The following is a 22,055-nucleotide window of genomic DNA, read 5'->3' on the forward strand; positions in this document are numbered from 1 at the left end:
TGTATCTCATATATGACAATGTGTCCAAAGCACATCTAGTTATTAACAGTGACCGGCTCATTAGAATGGCTCAATATATGGTAGCTATTACTACTGGCTTTTTTTTTTTTTTACAAATAGTTTATTGTCAAATTAGTTTCCACATAACACCCAGTGCTCATACCCACAAGTGACCTCCTCCATGCCCATCCCCCCTCCCCCCCACATCCATCAGTCCTCAGTTTTTGTCAGCATTCAAGAGTCTCTCATGGTTTGCCTCTCTCCCTTTCCCCCACCATTTCCGCCCTTCTTCTCCCCCTTGGTCCTCCGTCAAGTTCCTCCTAATCCTCCTATACGTGCAAAAATATGATATTTGTCCTTCTCTGCCTGACTTAACTACTGGCTTATTTTTAAAGTCCAGAGCCAATGTTTTCCCCGGGAATGGAGGGACGAAGGCAACTGGCAGGTCAGCTTCTGCCCTGTGGGCCCCTAAGCACTTCCCTGGAGACCGTGGGAGCTGTATGGTGCTGGGGGTGGGGACAGCCACCCGGAAAATGTCACATACGTTGTCAGGATCTGGCAGGCACACCCCTCTACTGAGGTGCACAAGTCTGAGACACCTTCTGCTTCCAGAAACAGATGAGGAGTTCTCTCCATGATCAGAGCATGAAATGCAGCACCCCCCCACACACAGTGCTCCCCACAAAGGAAGCCTCATTCCCAGAAACCCTCACCTCTCCACTGTCTGCCTGCCTGGAGCCGCCCTGAGCAGCACAACCTCCCCAAGTCTGGTTGCTCCCCCTGCCGGATTAACCAAAGCTTGTATTTCCTGGCCACAGACTTCAGAGTGGGCTTGTGGGAGGAGTCAGAAGCTAGTGGCAGGGATGCTTTGAACTCCCTCCTAAACCAGATCCCTGGGGTACACGCTTCCGCTTGTAAGATTGGCAGAAACAGAAGCAGAGAGGCCATTTCCACTGACACACATGGCTTTTTCCTGGGAAGAATTTAGATTTTAGATATGTCTCTTAAGTTTACAGTGCTTGTCGAAGACTGGCATCTTCAGAGCCTCATGAAAAGCTCTGCAGCCAATCACATGGTTGCTTGAGATGCTCGTGTACGTGCCTGTGGTGTGAACATGCACACGAACGTGTGCGCAGCTGTCCACACAGGTGCCTGCGCTGCCTGCCTGACCCGCGCCTCTGTGTTCAACGTATGGTACGCAAGTAACATACGCTGCGGACTCGCATGTGCCTTCGCGCATGGATTGCATGCTCCCTGCAGCTGTGTGCATGTCTGGGCAGGGGCACCCCTAAAGCCACAGGTATTCATGGTTTCAGCTGGATAAGTTATTCTTCACTTCCCTTCTTAAAAACACAATTGCCTAGTGCTGCTGGCGCAGAGTCAGAATGGCCGCTGCACTGCACCCCCGAGGTGGCTTCCTTCCAGCAGTGGGTGAGTGATCCCGGCGTCCACACCCTAACTTTTTGGGGGATTCTTCTGCACGGAAGGTGCTCCAAAATCCAGAAGAGGTGATCTGTTTGTCTGTGGCCTTGTCTCTGCCTATCACTCTTGTTCCCACACCCTCATTCCTGGAACAGCAGCACCTAGTTTTTGGTGTCCCCATTTTTCTGCCCATCTTTTTTGCACCCATGGTATTTTTCTTCCTAAGAGACAAGGAGCCAGGGTCCCAGATATGATGTGAAGATAAATCCCTTGTCTCAGAGGCGATGTGCAGATAACGTCTTTAGGTACTGATCCTGTAACGTGCTTCTCCTGGACCCCTAGCAGAACAGGACAGAAATGCTCACTGCCTTTGAAGATGCGTTGGAATCCAACAGCAGCATCCTTAGGCTTCCTCTTCCAGTTACAGCTTCCATAATCCTTCCTCTGTGGCCTAGGGCCAAGTCCTACAGAAGACTTGGAAGTCTCACATTTCCACATACTAGACCATCAGGGGAGAAGGCACTCTGTCCCACGGGCACCAATAGCATTTCAGCAACATGTATAAAGGGCCCGTAGGGAAGTAAGAAGGTTCTCAGTGGATGGGAGTTGCATTGACCCAGGTTTCTATCGAGAGATCTCTTGAAAATGCTGCTTGACCCATCACCCCCTGCTGAACTTTTTCAGGTTAGAGATACATGTGTGATGAATGCCCGCTGGAGCACATTTCTGGTAGGGAGGAAAGATAAATAAGCCAGCCTTGGCATTTGTGTCCAAATGGACATGAACATTCACAGAAAGATTATTCTTTGGGCAGTGGCGGAGCAGTCCTCATGTTGACTGCCTGTGCCTTCTCGGCTCTGCTTTGGCAACTGGCTTAACCAAGGACCCCAACCTATGGATGAGTTTTGGGTGAACATGTTGGTAGGAGATGAGAGGCGCCCTTCGGAGGCGAGTTAGAGTCCCCAGGGTTCTGCAGAAGAGTCACACACTGCCAAGCAAATGATTCCTCCTGCTGTCTCTTCCACGAAACTTTAGTGGCTTTCTCCCCTAGAGCCATGGTCAAGGGTCACTTGAACGTCCGACTTGGAAAAAACACCAAGTTTCTGCCAATAACAACACAGCCATGTCCCTGTTTCCTTGAATCTTTTGACCTTGGCCTGACTTGGAGTCAACCAAAGCTAAGATCTCAAAGTACATTTGAGGAGGTGGTGGAGGAACAGAAGAAGAGGAAGCCATTGCATGGGCGGCAGGAAGGCATACTACCAAGAGGACTTGCAAGTAGAATGCCTACCTCCATGCCACTCAAGAATCCACCGAGATCTTCCCTGTGAGCTGAGTATAGAAAGGGTGTCACAGTTGTTCAGTCAGAACCAGAGGAAGGAGAGATGGGGGAGGGGGCGCATTTCCCCCGCACAGGAAGAGCACGGGGAAAGTGGAAATGCACAGCTTGGAAAGGAAGCTGGGGAATCTGGGCATCGTGCCACCAGTGTAGGGCACAGATGCTATCCCCTTGTCACTCCTGGCATGCCTGCCAGGTTCCAGATTTGTCCCTGCACAGCTGGGGACCATGGAAGAAGGTCTCCACCGCTCAGCAAAATTAACAGGCAGAGGCTGGCCCTTGCAAAGAGTCCCATAAGTGATGAGCATGATGGGAGGCAAGAGTCAGAGGGCCAGGAACACCACCCACAGAAGGCTTCCCCAGTCTGGCTGGGACACCCTGATTTAGGGACTTGGTTCTAATTGGCATTGGTTCTAAGTGGAGTAAGGCAGCTCTGTCTGCCCCTGCTTAGAAAGGTAAACACCACACCTGCTTTTCTCCTCCCTGGGATGGTTGCTATGGAAACCCCAGAGGCATCGGCACCAATAACATGAGAGCACAAACAGAAGGAGTGGCTTCACCTGGCCAGTCCAGCAGGTGCACTCTACAGCCACGTGCACCAAGCAGTGGTGACGGGTGCCCCAGCTCAGTGCAGTAGCCAGTCTCACTCTGCCAGGCTTGCCAGCCAGAAGGTGGCGCCTTCTTTCTCAGGAGTCCCAGATGTAATGAGGGGAAGAACCTCAGGACAGAAATGCTTGAGATGGGTCTCAAGCACGTCCAGGAGCAGAAGCTTCTTTCTCAGTGAGGTTGAGAAAATCTCCCTGTGGTACCCAAAGAGATTGCCTAATGTGGGTGGGCACGGAGGAGCCAGCCATTAGACTCTGAGCATTTCCATCTGCCTCTTTCCTTGAGACTGATGGCCACATACCAAAGTAAAAAGTGTATAGCTCATGAATGCCAACTCACTTAGCTCTACCACTGACTAGCTGTATGCTCTCAGGCAAGGGACTCAAGCTCTGTTGGAGTCTGTTTCTTCTTCTATCCTGAGATAATATATCCTAAGACTTTAACCTAAGACATCCTCAGACTTTAAAGTAATGCATAACTGGCCAGGATGGTGTGGACATTAGCACAAGTATCTATAAAATGCCTTGTGTGTTTGGCACACAGTAGTTGTTCAATATTCAGTCAACAGGTGGCTGTTAGTAACTGCCCTCAGCAGCTAACCTATACCCCTAGTAATGGGACCATCCCCACCCTGTCACCACCGAGGTCTGCGCTAATTGAAGAGGAAGGCATCTGAGAAGAGAGGGTACCTGGGATAGTGATGCCACTCCATTGGGCAGGAATTCGAAATTCAAAGAGAACACCCTTGGGAGATCATGGGATGGGTTGGTCCTTTTGCATCTAGTGTAGTTAGGAACATCGGCAGCTCATCTTTTCTAAATTAAAAAAAAAAATTCTTAAGGAAAAAAAAAAAGCACTAGGCTAGAGTAAGGTGTCTGAACATACTAATGGCCCCCATGACATTTTATGGGAATTGCTTTCAAAAGATATGACTACTGGTAGATTGCATAGACCCACCATTTACATGGCAAAATCTGGTAGTTTACACTGCTGTACATAAGTTAGTGAGCTGTTTCAGCAGAATCCATTATTTTTACTGCAATCATATTTTAAACTTATTTTTTAACAGGTTTAAATGTACATGAATGGATATTCTTTAGCCAGTGAACTTTTTATTATTCATTCAATTTTCTCCTACTTCTCTTTTTTTTTACTTGAGCATTGTTTTATGTTTGTGGTATCTTATTTTTAAGAGTCAAATAGAATATATTAAAGCCAAATAAAATACCCTTTAGCTCCTGAGAGGGATCAGAAAGCTCTGCAAGGACCCAGGAGCAATATAGACCCCGGGAATGGATCTTGCCACAGGTGCCAGCCCCCCACAGTGAAGAGTGAGGAAGCCGGCAGCACCCTCCCCTTCCTGTGTGGCTCTGGCCTCACCCTGCTGTGGATTAGAAGCGTTTGATCTTTGGCTCGTCCCCAAACCAGGTTTTCCCCTTTCATCTGCCCCACCTTGCCATGAAGCTGAACAGAGGGCAAGCTGATGAGAGATGAGGTGAGAGATGAAGAGCTGAAAAAGTTTTTGAAACTCATCTGTATTAAGGATGGATTTTCCTGCTGTCCTCTGCCAGCTTCTAAGACCCCTAAACTACCCCCAAGCGACTGGCACTGTCGCCCCAGTCTGAAACAGCACTGAAGAAGGAGACGTCACAGAATTCCCATATGCCTTTTTAAAAAAAAATTTTTTTATTTATTTCTAGGAGAGAGAGAGAGAGAGAGACAGCGTGAGCAGGGGAGGGTCAGAGAGAGAGGGAGTCACAGACTGAAACAGGCTCCAGGCTCTGAGCTGGCAGTCAGCACAGAGCCCGACGCAGGGCTCGAACCCACGAACCGCGAGATCATGACCTAAGCAAAAGTCAGACGCTTAACCGACTAAGCCACCCAGGCGCCCCCCGCCCCCCATATGCCTTTTTGAAATCATGCCTTTTGCTTTGCTCAGGGGATAAGGGGCACCCAGGACACCAGCCTCCAGGAGAGTCACCCGATGAAGTTAGGCAGGTTCTTGACTTCTCCCCTCCTGCGGAGCCCAAGCCATGACCCTTACCTTCCCGCCTGGCTCTTAGGGTCCTGACTGCTCTCCTCAGCAAGGCCCCCCAGGGCCACAATTGTACACACACTCATCATGTATGAGCCTGAGTGTCATCTACGCATGGGTGACCCTCAAGCTCCTTGAGAAGACAGCTCTGGGGCCTCCCACAGAGGCCTACTATGGTCATTGGGTGAGCCTAAATCAGCACTGTTTTCATTAGCAAGGATGAAAAATGCATGTGTCACAACAAAGTGGTCAGGTTGGATCAATGGACTAGAAAGAGTGCTCCAGATCGGGCCTATTGCAAGTTCAAGTTGCTCTAGCAGAGGAACCCAGGTTCCTCCTACCCTGGGGTGGGAAGGACTGGATTGAGCCAACGGGCAAAGTCACAGGGCCAGCACCTGAAAAAGAGTATAAGGAGTGGGAAATTTCACAGCAGAGACGTGATAGCTAGATTTTTTCCCCTACTTTTTTTTCTTTTAAGGTGTAATTACATATAGCAAATGAACAGATCTGAAATGTGTGGTTCAGTGAGTTTAACAAAGGTATGCGCCAGTGTAACCTACACCCTGTGACCCTGGAAAGTTCCCTCATGCCCCTTTCCAATCAAGTCCATCCTTCCCCTCCAGAGGCAACCACAGTTGATTTCTATCCCCATAGTAACGTGGATTTAGACTTAGGGGATTTGGGATCATAACTTTGGTCTTCGGTCATCTGGGCAAAATCAGCTTGAGAGTCTCAGCAACGGCTCAGATGTTCTTGCTCCATTAACATTGAAAAGGGTCCTGCCTGAGTCCCAAGTGCTTGGCTCTGCTGCCCCCAATATGCCACCTGACCCCAGGGCTACTCTCAGAGCCACAGCCCTCCTTCCAGCCAAAGAGTTTAGCATCAGTCGCCCAGGTAAGTAAGCGACAAAAGCTCTTGGTAACCCAGATCGTGCATGCTTTGTTGATTAATATCTGGAAGTGCAATGCACAGAGCCACAGCATGTCAAATAGCATGTTGATTTTCCTTAAAGCACTGCACAAAAGGGCGCCATTCCTTTTGTGCATTTCCTTTTAGAAACAAAGGATTTCATGACCACCTTCTTCCAGACTTCTAGCCATCAAGATGGCCACAGAGCTGAAGTGATTAGTCAGGGTGGAGGGTGGATATGTGTGAACCCAGTCCATCACATTGAAGGATTCTAATTCCATTGGATTAACTTTGCCAAATGTCTCAAAGGTGAAAAGCACTTTGTCTGTATGCAAAGCTTTGGTGTCTCTGGAATGTACCTTCTGCAGTTCAGTTCTTAATCACTGTATATTTTCTCACTTGGACAAAGGCTGCCTGCTAATAGCATTTTCAACCACCTTCAGCTGCTTCGCTCAGCTACGCCAAGGCCTCAGGCTGAGCTGGCTGCAGTTTCCTGGCACCATGATCCGTTCCCAAATGACCAGCACTAGCGAACATCACACATGCACACCCTGAAAAAAAATGGCCTCCCCTGTAACGATGCAACATGCCAGGCAGAGGGGGAATTACTGATCCCCTTCCTAAGTGTTTCCTACAGAATGATCCAATCGGAGGCAGGGCTGGGGGTGAAGGAGAGGGAGGAAAGAGCCCCAGAGGGTGCAGGGCGGGAGAGCTCTTCTCTCCGGACAGAGCAGGTAGCTCAGGGGCTTCCAGCAAGCCCCTAGCAGCGTAGAGCTTGGGGCAGCTCGTCCCTGAACACAGGTAGCCTCTGCTGTCAGATTTCACTTTGATCCCTGAAAATTACAGGAGCCTCAGCTCTTCAGAAGAGAGGCAGCAGCTGAGCCAGTGTGATTGCAGGATTTCTTCCCCAAAGCCCGAGGCCAGGCATCTAGCCATGCCTGTGTCCTGCATGAATAACCACCTTCCAGCCTCACCCGGGAGGTCACTGAGTAGCGGACAGATTGCAGTTGGACTGAGCTACCCCCTGAGCCGACCCGAAACCTCATGACCTCCTTTAGCAGCAGAACTGGCATTTGAAAAATGTGTGCGGGGCTGGGGCGGGGGGAGGGAGATAAAAATGCCAAGGAACGCCACCTGGATTGCTGAGAGGCTGGGAACAATCTCAGGGCAAGTTCTCTAGGCTGGCCTCAGAAGTCCTGAGAAATGGAAGCAGTTGGGGGGAGGGGGAGGAGACGGCATTGACGGCTGGCCACAGGTCCTTGGAGTCAGAGCTATGAGGCTGAGCTCCAGGGCTCAAGCAGGAAGAGATTAATTAGTGCCTCCAAGCCCAGCCCAGGCTTTTCTATAGAACAGGGAGGGGTAGAGGGTGGGGGGACCTCCGGGCCAAAGGCACCTAAAACAGACAGTCACACAATTCTCCAGATATAGAATCTCCAACCTCCCTCAACCTACAGCCCCCTCTCCAGCCAAAATGACCTCACTAATGAGGGAGAAGCTGTAATGAGGGTTTGGACGCCTGGTAAACCTCACTTTCTTTGTTTCTGGGCTTTTAACATAGGCACTGGCAATATACCGTTATTCAGAAGCTTTAGTGATTTTTTTTTTCAGTGATCCTCCAGCTAATTAAGAGCCCCAAATACCATGTATGGCAAAGCCAGAACATATATATTTGGTGACAGAATGTGTAATTTGTTGCCCTGGTGGAAAAGGGACAGAAGGAGAGGGGGAGGAGCCTGTATATGGTGTGTGGTTACTGCAGCAATAAACAGCACCACGAAGCAAGCAGAATTCCTCAGTGCCTTTCACATGAGCAGGGATGGATGTGGGTAAAGCGTTCGGGGGAGGTTTATTAGGACCTTCGGACCAGGAAGCCCCTAAACCCGTCAGCCCCTAAACACATTTCCCCAGAGAGGACCTCACACACACACCCACACTCCCTGCCTTCGGGCCTGAGTCAAGAAGCCACAATCCCGGGTGAACCAACAGGATGACAAATGCCTCGAGCTCCGTCTAAGAAAGGGCAGTCAAGGAGAGTACCAGGCACGTGTGTGCCCTAGAATCCAGGGCTGGAGCCAGTCCTTGAAGGTCAGCCTCCGCCGGCTGCGAGCTCTGTCCTACCCACTCTGCCCAGACAAGTAGCCACCTTGCTTTTAGTGATCTGCCAAGACTGGCACTGTAACCTTCTAGGATTAAAAACAAAATCTGATTAAAAAATCCTTACCCTGGTAGAAATGTATCCTGCTGCAGGCTGAGTTTAGTTTATTTGAAGATTCAGATAAGGTTGCTGATGGGGAGATTCTGTGTGTGTGTGTGTGTGTGTGTGTGTGTGTGTGTGTGTGTGTTTAAAATAGGGGAGAAAAAATGAAGTTCTGTCTCACTAATGAAAACGAGGAGTGATAGAGAAGGGGAAAAAGAGGAAGGGGATGTAGATTCAGGCTTTCCAATAGCGCCTGAGGGCAATTCCATTTCTGGACAAGCTCCCTTGCATGCCATTGGAATTCTCAAAGTCAAGCTGGCGTGTCCCTCTATGGGGAGCTAAGCCAGATGACACATTGTCTTGCATCCAGCAAACTCCCAGCCCTTGTTCATTTACTAGATATACCCATTATCCATCAATTCATCAATCAGTCAGTGTATTGAGTACTCTACCAGGCTTCACAAACCTGATCAATTTTTTTTAATTACATCCAGCTTGCACACAGCCAAACCCAGTAAACAAGATGAGCCCTCACACCCCCCCTTGGAAATGAACATGAGGAACTGCTGGCCCTTGCAGTCTCTCACGACCAAACACCACAGCCCATGCTGATGAGGACCATGTGTTCCCTTTTGCAGATGGTGGTGGTGTTGCTGACCTGCTGTCGATAATAGCATGGGTTTGAGTATTTTCTCAGACACAGTGATCAATCCGCTTGGGTCCAGCCACACACGCCTCTAGATCCCTTCCTGATGCTGTGGGTTTCTCTTGTCTATTTTTAAATATTTATTTGAGGGGGGAGGGGCAGAGAAAAAGGGGTGGGGGACAGAGGATCCAAAGCAGGCTCTGTACTGACAACAGAAAGCCCAATGCAGGGCTCAAACTCATGAACCGTGAGATCATGACCTGAGCCAAAGTCGGACACTTAACCGACTGAGCCACCCAAGCTGCCCTGCTGTGGATTTCTTCAGAGGGTGAGCAGGGAATGGGCATAGACTGTGTCAAGGAAAATAAGCAGAATGAGCCCCGCCCATCCTCCTCCCCATCCATCCATTGGTCCCCAATATCCCACATCTGACGCTCCTTGGCCACACACAGCCCCGGGGGCAATAGAAGAATTGGTCTCTCAGGATCTCTGCCTCTTATGCCAAGCCTCACCAGCTAGGTCCATTTTTTCATTTTCAAGAACTGCTATGTGGGTCACGAGTGAAGAGTTTGTAGACATCCTGATGTGGGGGTCATCAAGCTCAGCCTCTGGGGACCACAGACAGGAGCCAGGAACACAGGTCAGGCAGGAGTGCACTGGCCTGGGGCTTCCAGCACCCTCTGCTCACCCACTTGGCTCCAAACCTTGGTGAATGCTCCTGTATTTCCACAGTCCCAGAACCCCATTATCAAGAGGGCCCAGAGCCTGCGTGTCTCTCCCAAGGAGGGCTCAGTCCTGCCTTTCAGACAGGATCAGAGGTCTTCTGCATTCTTAAGACTAGTTCATTTGTTAGCTTCCAATCACCCAGATCCTTAACCATCACCTATTTAGGTCAACCCACCTCCGTCATCTTCCTACTCCCCAGTCTACCTTCTCCTTCCTCATTTGAATAAAATCAAGTTCAGGAGCTGCCCACAAGCATTAAGAGACACTCTACCTAAGAGTTAAAATGCCTGGTTTGGGGTAAGTAAAATCCCCACACTCCAAAAAGTACCAGCAACACACCTTGGCTCCCCAACCTGCCCCAGAGCCCTGCCTGTTCCAAGTGCCACGGTCAAGGCTCCCAAACCCAGAAATCTACAGGGTTCGGTAGCTAAGTCATTTGGCCCCCATGGCTCTGGCAACAATTAATTCACCTGTCTGGCTCTCTGTCTCTGTCCCTGTCTGTGTGTGTGTGTGTGTGTGCGTGCGTGTGTGCACCTGTGCGTGCCAACTCTGTCGCCTGTCTCTGCAGGGAAAGTCGCTGGCGGGCAAGCGCCTCACCGGCCTGATGCAGTCCTCCTGACGGTCCCCGCCGCAGGGCCCGGGCCCGACGACCCCACGGGCAGGCGGCGACGCTCCACATCCGCGGACAGAGTTTCCCTACGGGGAGATCTGGTCACTGTGAAAGAGAAGGAGTGAGGGAGATGACGGGCGGCAGAGGGGAGACTCGGTGGGTGCCCGGGGACACCGTACAGAAAAAGTCCACAGAGCCTGGGGTCGGCCCTGGAGAGACCCCTGTTTACAACCCTCTCTTCCTTGTACAGTTGTGCGCCGACACCCCATTCTCGAGGAGGTCCTTGGCCCTAACTCGTTCGGGGCACAACACCTGGCGGGGCTCCTGTCGTGACTCTCACTTGAGATCATGTTCTTATTCTCGCCACTCTTCCTTCTGTCTGGGGGCTCCCGCCTTCCGGCAGACGTAAGAGCGACCCGCCGGCCGCGAGCTCACCCAGTATTACGCCCCGCCTCCGCCCCGCGTCCGGTGCGCCCACAGCGCCCCCTAGAGCGACAGCCGCTGCGTCCCGACTGCCCCCTTTCTAGCCCCGCCCCGCGTCTGTGCAAGCCCCCCCTCCTCCGTGCAACCTGGCCCCGTCGCGGCGTAGCCGAGCGACCCCGCGGACTGCTCCACCTCCGGTTCTTTCAGCCCCCTGCAGGCCGGCTTTCTGCGGGGCCCCCACGGGCGTGGGGCTGCCCTCCTGTCCGGTCAAGGGCCTCCAGGGTCCGACACCACAGGAAGCACCGGTGTCCGTGAAAGAGCTTGTGGTTAAACAGCCGTGGAGGTCCTGACCATCTTTGGAAACATCTATTATTTCCGAATCTATTCTGGTGTTGCCCCTTCTCCTTGGTTTGTTCCCTCGTGTTTTACTCCAAATAAACATGGCCGTGAACTTGGGGGCCACTGGGATCCTCCCCTCTGGCAGCCCCCCCGGGGTGAGGGCAGGTGGCTGGGTCACGGGCATGGCCGGGCCCTTGCTGGTACAGGTCTTACTTGTGTCTGAAGTTGGGCCTGAATCTGCTCCAGAGGGCCTAGGCCAGGACCAATGGTTCTCTGCCAGCCCAGCAAGGGCACTCGCTAAACAAAGTTGATCGTCAAGGGGAAAAGCAGACACAAAGAAAAACCTGCAAAAACCCCACTTGCACTCCCTTCGTGTGTATGTCAAAACGATTATCTGCCAGTTGGCTGTGAGGTAATATATGTAAAACACCGAGTCAGGTGCCTGACCCGTAGTAGGTGCTTAGCAAACGGTAGCCATTACTCTCCCCGTTTTTGTCCTCATCATTATGACTCCTGTGAGTCCTCAGACAGAGCGGTATTGAGCAACATGTTTTTGAATTCAGACACTCACTCCACCTGCTAGAATTATCCTCCTTCGATCTATTTTTGGCCATAGGTGAAATTTTTCCCCGGGGAGTGTATAAACAGCAAACATAGAAGGAAAACAAAACAACAACACAAAAACAAAAAACAAAAAGTGATCACTGGTATTTCTTTACTTATGTAGGCAAATTCACCAGCTGGTGACCAAAGTCTCATAAGCTTGTTTGCAAACCCCACCTCCTGGGTGACTCCATGACCATCTTTGCAACCCCACATCCGAGCCATCATGTCTGATTCCATAGGGGCCCTTTCCCCAGGGCGCCAGCCTTCCATCCCTCATAGCAGGGCCACTGCATTAGGAACCTTGGCTATGGTTTTACCCTTGCGGGTTCTTGACCACAATGCCTCAGTTTCCCCCACTGGCGGTAGTTGCTCTCTCTGCCGGGCACAGTAGACATTAGGCAGACGACATGTGTTGGGTCCTCAGGTTGTCTCCAGTGGTGGATAGATCCGAATTCTTGTCAGGCACTTCCTCGCCCTGGTTGCACTCAACGTTAGCACAGATCCTGGCCCTTGGAAGATTCTCAGTAACGACTTGATGAGTACATGAATGAAATGAAGCCCTATCCCATGTTATGGGGTTGACTCCTCTCCTTATTCTGACTTTTTTTTTTCTTTAATCTCCTTGCTTTTCACACAAGACTCCTTTTTCTGAACCAAAATGCAGTCCACATTTTTTTGCACCTAGCATTGCCCCAAAGAAGTTCCTCCCTGTTAGGGGTCACCAAGCTGTGCTGCCAATCAAGGCACAGGGTATATGGACAAAGAAAGTTCCAGAACAGCAGCACCTCTGTGCCGTCGGTTACCTAGGGCAAAGCCCTGGCTGCTCCCTGCCCTCCCCCATGGGCTGTGGCCAGAGCAAGTTTGGCTTCCCTGGTCCCCAGAGCCACAGCTCCTGAGCAATGCTGGCTGAGACTTGGCCAACCCTGGAGGTCCTCAGAGGGCCCACCCAGAGCCAGAGGGACTATACCCCTGAGGTGGTGCAGGCTGAAGGTCTCCAAACACTTCTGGGGACCTCCAGAGGGGGCCAGGCAGTGGGTTCAATAAGGGTAAGGGCATTCCAGATGCATTCAAACCCAGAGCAATAAGCCGCCTCAACTCCCCTCCCCACCAGGCATACTCGGTCCTGTGACCACCACGTGCTCCCCAGTAGATCAAGTAGATCAAACCAAGCAACGTGGGTGGGAGGATGGGGTGGCTCTACCCAGCTGGCCAGGCCAAGGTCATCTACTGTGCAGACCTTAGAATGCAAGCACACTTCGAAAATATGGTCTTTGCCAGTTCCCCACTGGCCCGGTCTACACAGCCAAAGCTTCAAACCGATTAGACTTTTGAAGGCCGTTCTATAGCAAAGCAGGTCTCCTTGCCTCCAGAAGCTTCCTTAGCTTCCCTGCTGGGCACAGTCTCTGGACCTGGGACTCCGCTTGTAGAAGGCTCACTGGACAAATGTCATGTTGGTGGCCCCATAGTCAAAGCTTCGGGGCAGCCACGACAGGGGCAGGTACACAGGTACCAGGCACTGGACATCTGATTGAGATTGCCTTTGCCTCAAGGGAAGAAGAGAACTTGGAAGTTGGCACATGCAAATGCCCAGCGGCAGCCAGAGGGCCTGGCCCAAGCAGCAGGACTCTCGCTGGGGAGAGGTCCACCCCTTGCAGAAAAGGATGCTCTGTTCTACTGTCAAGTGTTGCCGTACCCCAGGAGCACAGTGGGGGCCAGCCCACCAGTGCCATCAGCTGAGCAGGGCTCCAGGCCCACCAAGGCCGAGAGGGTCAGGTACAGGCCAGCACCCCAGAGGGCCCCTCACAACTCTGCGTTGTCGCTTAGACCGGTGAACATGTGGGTACATGGTCCAGGGAGGGGAGGAGGGGCTCTTCCTGGCAGGATTGCTGGTGTGTTCAAACTACCTCACCAACAGGCCATTGAACCAGGAGCCTGCCACCCATCTGGCCTTTTTGCTATTTGCGGAAGTTGATGTTTTTCCTAAAATGCGCCCCTCCCATTGTGCTCCAAATGCATGAGCTTCAGAAGCCACCACCAAGAAGCCTTGTCCCCGTGCTGGAAAGGATAGCAGCCTGTTGGTCTTTGGACCTTGCAGAGTGTGTTGGAGAGAGGTGTTCCAAGGTCTAGGAGCTGGAAAGCCCCAGGGGTGGGAGAAGATAATGGGCCACCAGCCTCCCACAGGCTGGCTGAGTGGAGTATGCAGCAAGGACCAGGTGTGGCATGGGTGAATAGTGGTCAGATGAGTCCCTGATAACTCAACCTGGGACCCTCTGGAAAGAGTTCTGTGCTATCGTAACAATGGCAAGGGCTGATGCCAGCAACCTACTCATTAGTACCACCCAGTGATAAGGCCTCCCTTGGGCAAGGCCCAGGGGCCATCAAGTAGCAAAGTAGCAAATGTAGCAATAAGGGGCTCGGGGCCTTAAAGGGACAGGGTCCAAATGATCCGGTCTTGGCCCTCTCCCCAGTCCCAAGGAGGGCTCAGAGCCAGCTACTGTCAGCCGTTCAGGGAGGACTCCAGTTGTATATTCTATGCCCGATCACAGCATGATCACGGACACGTCGGAATGGCCTTCTCATAGTGCATGTGGTTCTCATTAGTTTATTTTTCTGGAATTTGGGGATTGGACCCCAGAACCAAACATGCTGGTACAGTCTAAAAATAAATGACTTGAACCCACTATAATGCAGCTAATTCTGTGTGGCTCCTTGGTTTGGGGGTTTATTGGGTAGGCTTTACTGCTAGAAATAAAAAAATACCACCACCTCACTCTTTCCCCACCTGCACCGAGCCCATAATCACACACACACACACACACACACACACACACACACACACACACAAGTCTGTTTCCCCCTCACTACCGAGCAGAAAAGCTCAGGAAAGCCAGATCTCTGGGATGTGGGACTCATCCTGGTAGGTTGGGACAATGGTGTCACCGGAAGGCTAGAGCCCCGACCCTGCCAAGTTCTCCTTGGCTGTGTGGCCTCTATGCCCCCTTGTTTGTGCTCAGCCCACAAAACCCAGTAACCTGACAAACATCGGCAGTGGCCAGACACCGCTCTGATGTCCTTAAATAAAGTCCCAAGATTGAAGTCTGCGGCATACAGATGGTGCTCCTTATAGGGAACCTTGGTTTCCCGAGCAACAGACAAACCCATCTCCCAGTAACACTGAAGCAGTGGGGCTCTGAGATCCTGAAAGTCAGGTTGACAAGATGAAGGCAAGAACGAGGTAAAAAGGAGCCACAGTGCGGCCATCCCCCTGTTAACAACAAGGCCAGCACTAGCAGCCCACTTCAGAAACTTTTCTCCTGAAAGTAGCAATGATCTTAGAGGCATGTGCCTTTAGTCACACCTGCATGGGAGCCAACCCCGAGGCCACTTCCCAGAGCAGGACTTCCTGTCGCACATGGTCCAAGTCCACACCTGCCCCGGTGCCTGCATTGTCAAGTCTGTAGTGTACCCCGCTATCAGGCCTTGGCCCATCACAGAAAAGCCTTGCTTTCCTCTCCTCCTTGATCAAGGCCTCCACCTCCAGGGAACCCAGAACTCCTCCTACCCGCCAGAGCCATCTGGCTTATTTCCAGAATCTTCTTTTAACAAGGTGCCTGTGTATCCTGCTGACCACCAAGACCAGAGGTGTGTTCAGGTCCAGGGTAGAGGTGGGGATTTGGGCTGCCAGTTATAACACTAAGAGCTGTGCCCACCTGGGAATCTTCCCCACACCCTTTTAGGGACTTCTGGCGCAAAGGACATGAAGCTCTCCTTTCCTTGGTGCCAGCTTCCAATTGCTCATTAGTCCCAGCTTCCGGTGGATCAACAGGGCATCCCTTAGGGCCTTCTCTGGGATGTGGCAGCCTCCAGGCTCTGTGGCTTGGACAAACAGCAACCAAGAGGCCCTCTGAGGGGCAGGTCCCCTACTGGCCACACAGCGCTGATGGCACACTTTCCCTCCATCTGCCTTCCTGAGCAGAAGCACCCACGTGAACTCCTGGCTTCCCTTACTGGGACCAGTGCACACAGCTGGGCCCCTTCTCTGCTCCCAGCCCTTCAGTACCCACAGGGGGTCACAGGATCTGTCCCTGACCCCGTACACTAAGAGGCAGGACTCCCTAGCCAAGGATATGCTATAGGGTCTGGCTTGTTCTTTTTTCAATGTTTATTTTTGAGAGGGGGAGGAGAAAGAGGGGGAGGGAGAGAGAGAGAGAGAGAGAGAGAGAGAGAACACAAGTGGGGAGAGGGGCAGAGAAAAAGAGACACAGAATCCGAAACAGGCTCCAGGCTCTGAGCTGTCAACACGGAGCCCAACGCAGGGATCAAACCTAGAGCTGTGAGATCATGACCTGAGTTGAAGTTGGATGCTTAACTGACTGAGCCACCCAGGCATCCCGGGTCTGGCTTGTCCTAAAGGAGTCGGGGTGGGGAGTGGTGCTCAGCATGAACTCCATCTGGAACAGCACTCTCTGTTCTGCTTTTGCTGCCTTAAAACACAGGCTCAGGCCCCTCTGAGCCTTGGAGCTAGCCTAGCTAGGTCTGGCTTATCTCAGCGGACAAAAGAGAGGAACAGCCCCTGATCGCAGAGGCTGAGCCCCACATCCTCAGTTTGAGCACTAGTTTCCTCATTTGTGAAACAAGGATAAGAATTTAAAATCTTACAGTTGTTGTGAATGAATACAGAGGGCTTAGCCTCTGCTTGGCACATAGTAAGCGCTCATGAAATGGGTGCCTGTGTCAGGCTCCTTGCTGTCTTCTTCCCAGCAAGGGCCTGGTTCCCTTGCCCTGTGTCACCTGAATGGTCTCAACGATCTTGTGTTAGGCCTTGGTAAATTGCAGAGCAGAAGGCTAGGGGGCTCCTCCTTCAGGCCCTGGATGGAAAATGGAAGTAAGAATCCATATTCTCAATCTAGATTCCCATTCTTGTGACAGGCCTCTGTGGCTGTTTCACTGGGATTTGGATCCTGAGCTCTTATTCCAAAACAGTCCATTTCAGGCCAATGATTCAGACCTCAGGCCTAGGATGAGCGGCTGTGGGCAGGGCCTGTCTTCCAAGGACGTTCAGGATGCACACGGACACACAGATGGCCGTGGAGGGGATGGCTTGGTTGGTAACATGGCCAACCACACAGAGGAAGCCACTTTTTCCCCCCTTCGCACATTACATCACAGCACTATTCTGAGCTGGGGAAGGGTAGGAAGAATCAGGGAAGGGAAGTTTATAATGAGATGAGGCCCTGGCCATCTCTTCCTGTTGCCCTGCCCGTGACTGGACCCCCAGGGGAGAACCAGTGAATCCTGGCACTTGAGAGGGATCATTGAGATTTTCTAGTTAAATAGTGATGGTGAGTGTGTGTGTGTGTGTGTGTGTGTGCACGCGCGCACACGTGTGCTAACTAGTGTGTGAGCGTGCTGCACATTTTTGTGATTATTGCAGTATAATTCATACACAGTACAATTCACTCTTTTTAGGATACAGTGTTCTATGTTTTGACCAACTTACACAGTGATGTAACAACCACCAAAAATCAAGATAGAGTAATTCTATCACCCCCAAAAGTGCCTTGTGGCTCTTTATTGTTGATCGCTTCTCCCCACCCACTTGCTTCTGGCAACTATTGATCTGTTTTTTGTCCCCATAGTTCTGCCTTTTTCAGAGAGCGACATAATGGGAATCATACAGTGTGTGGCCTTTTGGGTCCAGCTTCTCTCACTTAGCACAACACACATCCTTGCATATATCAGTAGAACATTCCTCCATGTTTTGTTTTTAAACATAAAGAAATAGGCCCGGAGGGGAAAGACAGAGAGGAGACAGGAGCAGGGCCTGGAAGCCAGGTCCCTACTAATCAGCCACCCCACAGCCTCACTGGCCACAACTTCTTCTGTAAAAAGTCATTTTTAAGCCCCCCAAAATCCATGAGCTCTTGTTTGAGAAAATACATAATAACAGAACCCGCACACTGAAGAGAACGCATGGAAGCTACTGACTTGCGAGCAAAGGAAGTAATGGTGCACATCAGAGTGAATCTTTATTTATTCAGTCAGCAAGTAGTGCTGTATAGACCACCCCCAACAACTCTGGGGTTTTCCTAGTCCTTTTCCAGAGAGATGAACACAGAATAATGAGGTGATTAAAGCTGCCTAGAGGGTGGACCAGACCCCAAGGACATAGAGATCTAGGGTAGGGTGGAATGGGTAGAATGGTGCAGCCATGAAACCCAGCCAAGGGGAGAAGGAGACCTAGGGTTCTCTTGCTTAGAGATTTCAAAATCCAAAAGTTCCAAATACTTGAAGGTTTTTAAGCATCATTATGAATTCATGAATTTAAATATATTTGATGTATTTCATTCTGTCATATTTATTATCCCTATTGATGTCCCATTTTTGGCCAGTAAAAGCCTCTTCGCATTCACTCCTGAGTCCTTTAGGTATGACCTGAGAGGTCTTTGATAGCTTTGTTACTATCTGATATGGCAAGATGATCCAGAATCATCTGGTATATTTCCTGTCTCATACCTAAGTTCCAAGTGAGTGAAAAACTAATGAATGCTTTGCCATCAAGTCAGGGATCTTTTTTGCCTATAGAAGCTGAGTCTCCCACACCTCCAGACTATGAAAATGACAAAATCCTTTAACAATCGAGTAGCCCAGAGTCCTCATTCTACAGAATAGGAAACAGAGAAGTAACTTACAGAAATCTGAAGTAACTTACATAAGGTTACACAGCGCTACGGCAGGACAAGAGTTAAAAGGCTAGGCCTCCGAGGGGCGCCTGGGTGGCTCAGTTGGTTGACTTGGGCTCCGGTCATGATCTCTGGGTTGGTGAGTTTGAGTCCCACGTTGTGCTCTGTGCTGACAGTTCAGAGCCTGAAACCTGCTTAGGATTCTGCCTCTGTCTCTCTTTGTCCCCTCCCCACTCACATTCTGTCTCTCTCTCTCTCTCTCTCTCAAAAATAAAAAAGTTAAGAAAAGATTAGGCCTCTGAGTCCAAAAGACCTACCTTACCTTTCAGGCCCTCAATCCCTCTACTCAGGCCCTTCCACTTGGACCACATCTCAGCTTTGTGTGCTGGAAGGTAAACATAGAAAGTGGATGTACCCACTTTCAAAACTTACTATAAAGCTATGGTAATCAATGCAGTGTGGTACTGGTATAAGGATAGACACATAGGTCAATGGAATGGCATTAAAAGTCTAAAAGTAAATCCATACATTTATGATCAACCGATTTTTAACAAGAGTGCCAAAAGAATTCAGTGGGGGAAAGAATCATCTTCCCAAAGAATGGTGTTAGAACAACTAGATAAAGTTGAAAACATGAAGTTGGACCCTACCTCCTACCATACAAAAAAAATTAATTCAAAATGGATAAAAAATATGAATACTGTAAAATTCTTAGAAGAAAATATAGAAATAAATCTCCATGACCTTGGATTAGGCAATAGTTTCTTATATATATCACCAAAAATACAAACAAAAACATAACCAGGTAAATTGGACTTCACCAAAATTAAAAACTTCTGTGCTTCAGGGGCACCTGGCTGGCTCCTTCGGTTAAGCATCTGACTTCAGCTCAGGTAGTGATCTCGGAGTTCATGAGTTCAAGCCCCGCATCGGGTTCTGTGCTGACAACTCAGAGCCTGGAGCCTGCTTCAGGCTCTGTGTCTCCCTCCCTCTCTGCCCCTCCCTGCTCACACCCTATCTCTCTCTCAAAATAAATAAACGTTAAAAAAATAAAAAATAAATAAAAATTTCTATGCTTCAAAGAACACCATCAAAAAAGTGAAAAAACAATCCTTAGATTAGGAGAAAATATTTGAGAATTATACAACTGTCAGGTCTTTATATCTACATCATATATCTCTCAAAACTCAATAATAAAAAGACAATACAGTTAAAAGATGGACAAAGGATTTACATTGACATTTCTTCAAAGAAAAAAATGGTCAACAAGCACACAAAAAAAGACTCAACTTCACTAGCCATCAGGGAAATACAAGTCAAAAACTCCACACCCACTTGTAGGCTATTAACAAAGAGACAGATAATAACATGTGTTGGTGAGGGTGTGGATAAATTAGAGCTCTCATACACCACTGATGGGGTTGTAAAATGGTGCAGCCACTTTGGAAAACAGTTTGGCATTTCTTGAAAATGTTAAACATAGGATTGCCATGTGACCCTGTGATCTCACTCCTAGGTATACACCCAGAAAAAGTGAAAACCTATGACCACTGTGGACACTATTATTTATGGCATTATTCATAGTAACCAGAAAAATGGAAATAATCCAGATGTCTATCAACTGATAAATGCATAAGCAAAGTATAATATATCCATACAACAGAATGGCCATAAAGAGGGATGAAATACTGATACATGGTACAACATATATGAGCCTTGAAAACATACCAAGTGAAAGAAGCTAGTCACAAAGGACCATATATTGTCTGATTCCACTTATTTGCAAAGTCCAGAAAAGGCCAAATCTATAGACACAGGAAGTAGATTAGATTAGTGATTGCCTAGGGCTAAGTAAAGAGGGACAGAAGACTGGGCAGGAAAGTCATTGCTAATGGCTATGGAATTTCCTTCAGGGGTGATGAAAATGTTCTAAAATTGATTGCAGTCATGTTGCACTACTCTACAAATATACAAAAAAACATTGACTTGTACAGTTTAAATGAGTGAATTCTATGTTATGTGAATCATATTCCGATAAAGGAGAGAGAGAGAGAGAGAGAGAAAGAGAGGGAGGAAGGAGGAGAGAAGCAGGAGGAGGGGGGGGCAGGAGAGGAGGGAGGGAAGAAGATGGACAAAGAGGAAGAGGAAAAGGAGAGAGGGAGGAAGGGAGGGAGGTGAGATTACTGTAGGCCAGAAGGAAATCCAAGCCTGTTTTTCTAAATCACCAAGAGAACAGGTCTAGTCCCCAGAGAGTGTGGGTGAAGGTAGACACAGAAGACTTTGAAATCCTATCTAGTGGCAAAGACAGGGTGAGCAGGTGCCAGATCACCCCAGAGCAAGTGGTCCATTTCGACTGTCTCTGCCTGCTCTGGGAATTCAAGCCCTTGAGCCCCACCTTGTAAGGAACTAATTAAATTACGTGGATTAGTGGTCTGCTGGATAAGAGAGCCACTCAGCACACTCTCCTGCATCCAATATGAGCCTTGTTTCCCAAAGCTTTGAGCCCTAGAGACAATCAAGCTATAAGAGACATGCCCTGGATGAAGTCAGAAGACTGGGGTTCTAGTTCTGGAGCTGCCACCATTAGCTGTGTGGCCTTAGATAGCTCATGGTACCCCAGGCTATCTGGGGCAAATATTAAAAATAAAGAATGCCAACACCCACAGGTTCCAAATCAGAAGGTTTGAGGAGGACTATCCAGGAATCTCCATTTTTAGTAAGTAAGCCTATCTGCACAGCAGAGGAAACCATCAACAAAATGAAAAGACAACCTACTGAATGGGAGAAGAGAGTTGCAAATCACATATCAGATAAGAGGTTACTATCCAAAATATATAAAGAACTCCTACACTCAATAACAAAAAACTACCCAATTGAAAAATGGACAGAGGAACTGAACATTTTCCCAAAGAAGATATACAAATGGCCAATAAGTACATGAAAATGCACTCAACATCACTAATCAGGGAAACACAAATCAGAACCACAATGAGATATCAGTTCACTCCTGTAAGAATGGCTAGTATCAAAAAGATAAAAAAATAACAAATGTTGGTGAAGATGTGGAGAAAAGGGAACCCTCTTGCACTGTTGATGGGAAAGCAAACTGGTGCAGCCACTTTGGAAAACAGTATAGATGTATCTCAAAAAGTTGAAAATAAGAGGCACCTGGATGGCTCAGTCAGTTAAGGATCCAACTCTTGATTTCAGCTCAGATCATGATCTTTTGGTTTGTGAGACTGAGCCCCCAAATGGGCTCTGTGCTAACTGCATGGAGTCTGCTTGAGATTCTCTCTTTCTCCACCTCTCTCTGCCCTCCCCCACTCATGTGTGCTCTCTCCCTCCCTCAAAATAAATAAATAAACTTAAAAGATTGTTAAAAATTGAGAATAGAGCTCCTATATGATCCAGGAATTCCACTTCAGGGTATATATCCAAAGGAAATGAAATCATTGTCTTAAAGAGACATCTGCACCTCCATGTTCACTGCAGCATTATTAACAATAGCCAAGAC

At 49.3% G+C, this 22,055-nt stretch overlaps 1 protein-coding gene across 1 annotated transcript in view; it reads left to right on the forward strand.

Annotated features, from left to right (window-relative positions):
- The window catches only part of RGS6 (regulator of G protein signaling 6), a gene marked incomplete at its 5' end in the record, with an annotated part of 102,492 nt that extends 87,951 nt beyond the window's left edge, over window positions 1-14,541 (forward strand). The window contains 2 exons of the mRNA XM_039219954.1: window positions 1,365-1,431; window positions 10,449-14,541. Of these exons, the coding sequence (XP_039075885.1) occupies window positions 1,365-1,431; window positions 10,449-10,615 (234 nt within the window). The remainder of the gene's footprint in view (window positions 1-1,364; window positions 1,432-10,448) is intronic.
- Between the last annotated feature and the right edge of the window lie 7,514 nt (window positions 14,542-22,055).

The sequence above is a fragment of the Hyaena hyaena genome, unplaced genomic scaffold (genome assembly GCF_003009895.1).
Source record: "Hyaena hyaena isolate Hyena2069 unplaced genomic scaffold, ASM300989v1 scaffold_851, whole genome shotgun sequence".
Classification (NCBI taxonomy): Eukaryota; Metazoa; Chordata; class Mammalia; order Carnivora; family Hyaenidae; genus Hyaena; species Hyaena hyaena.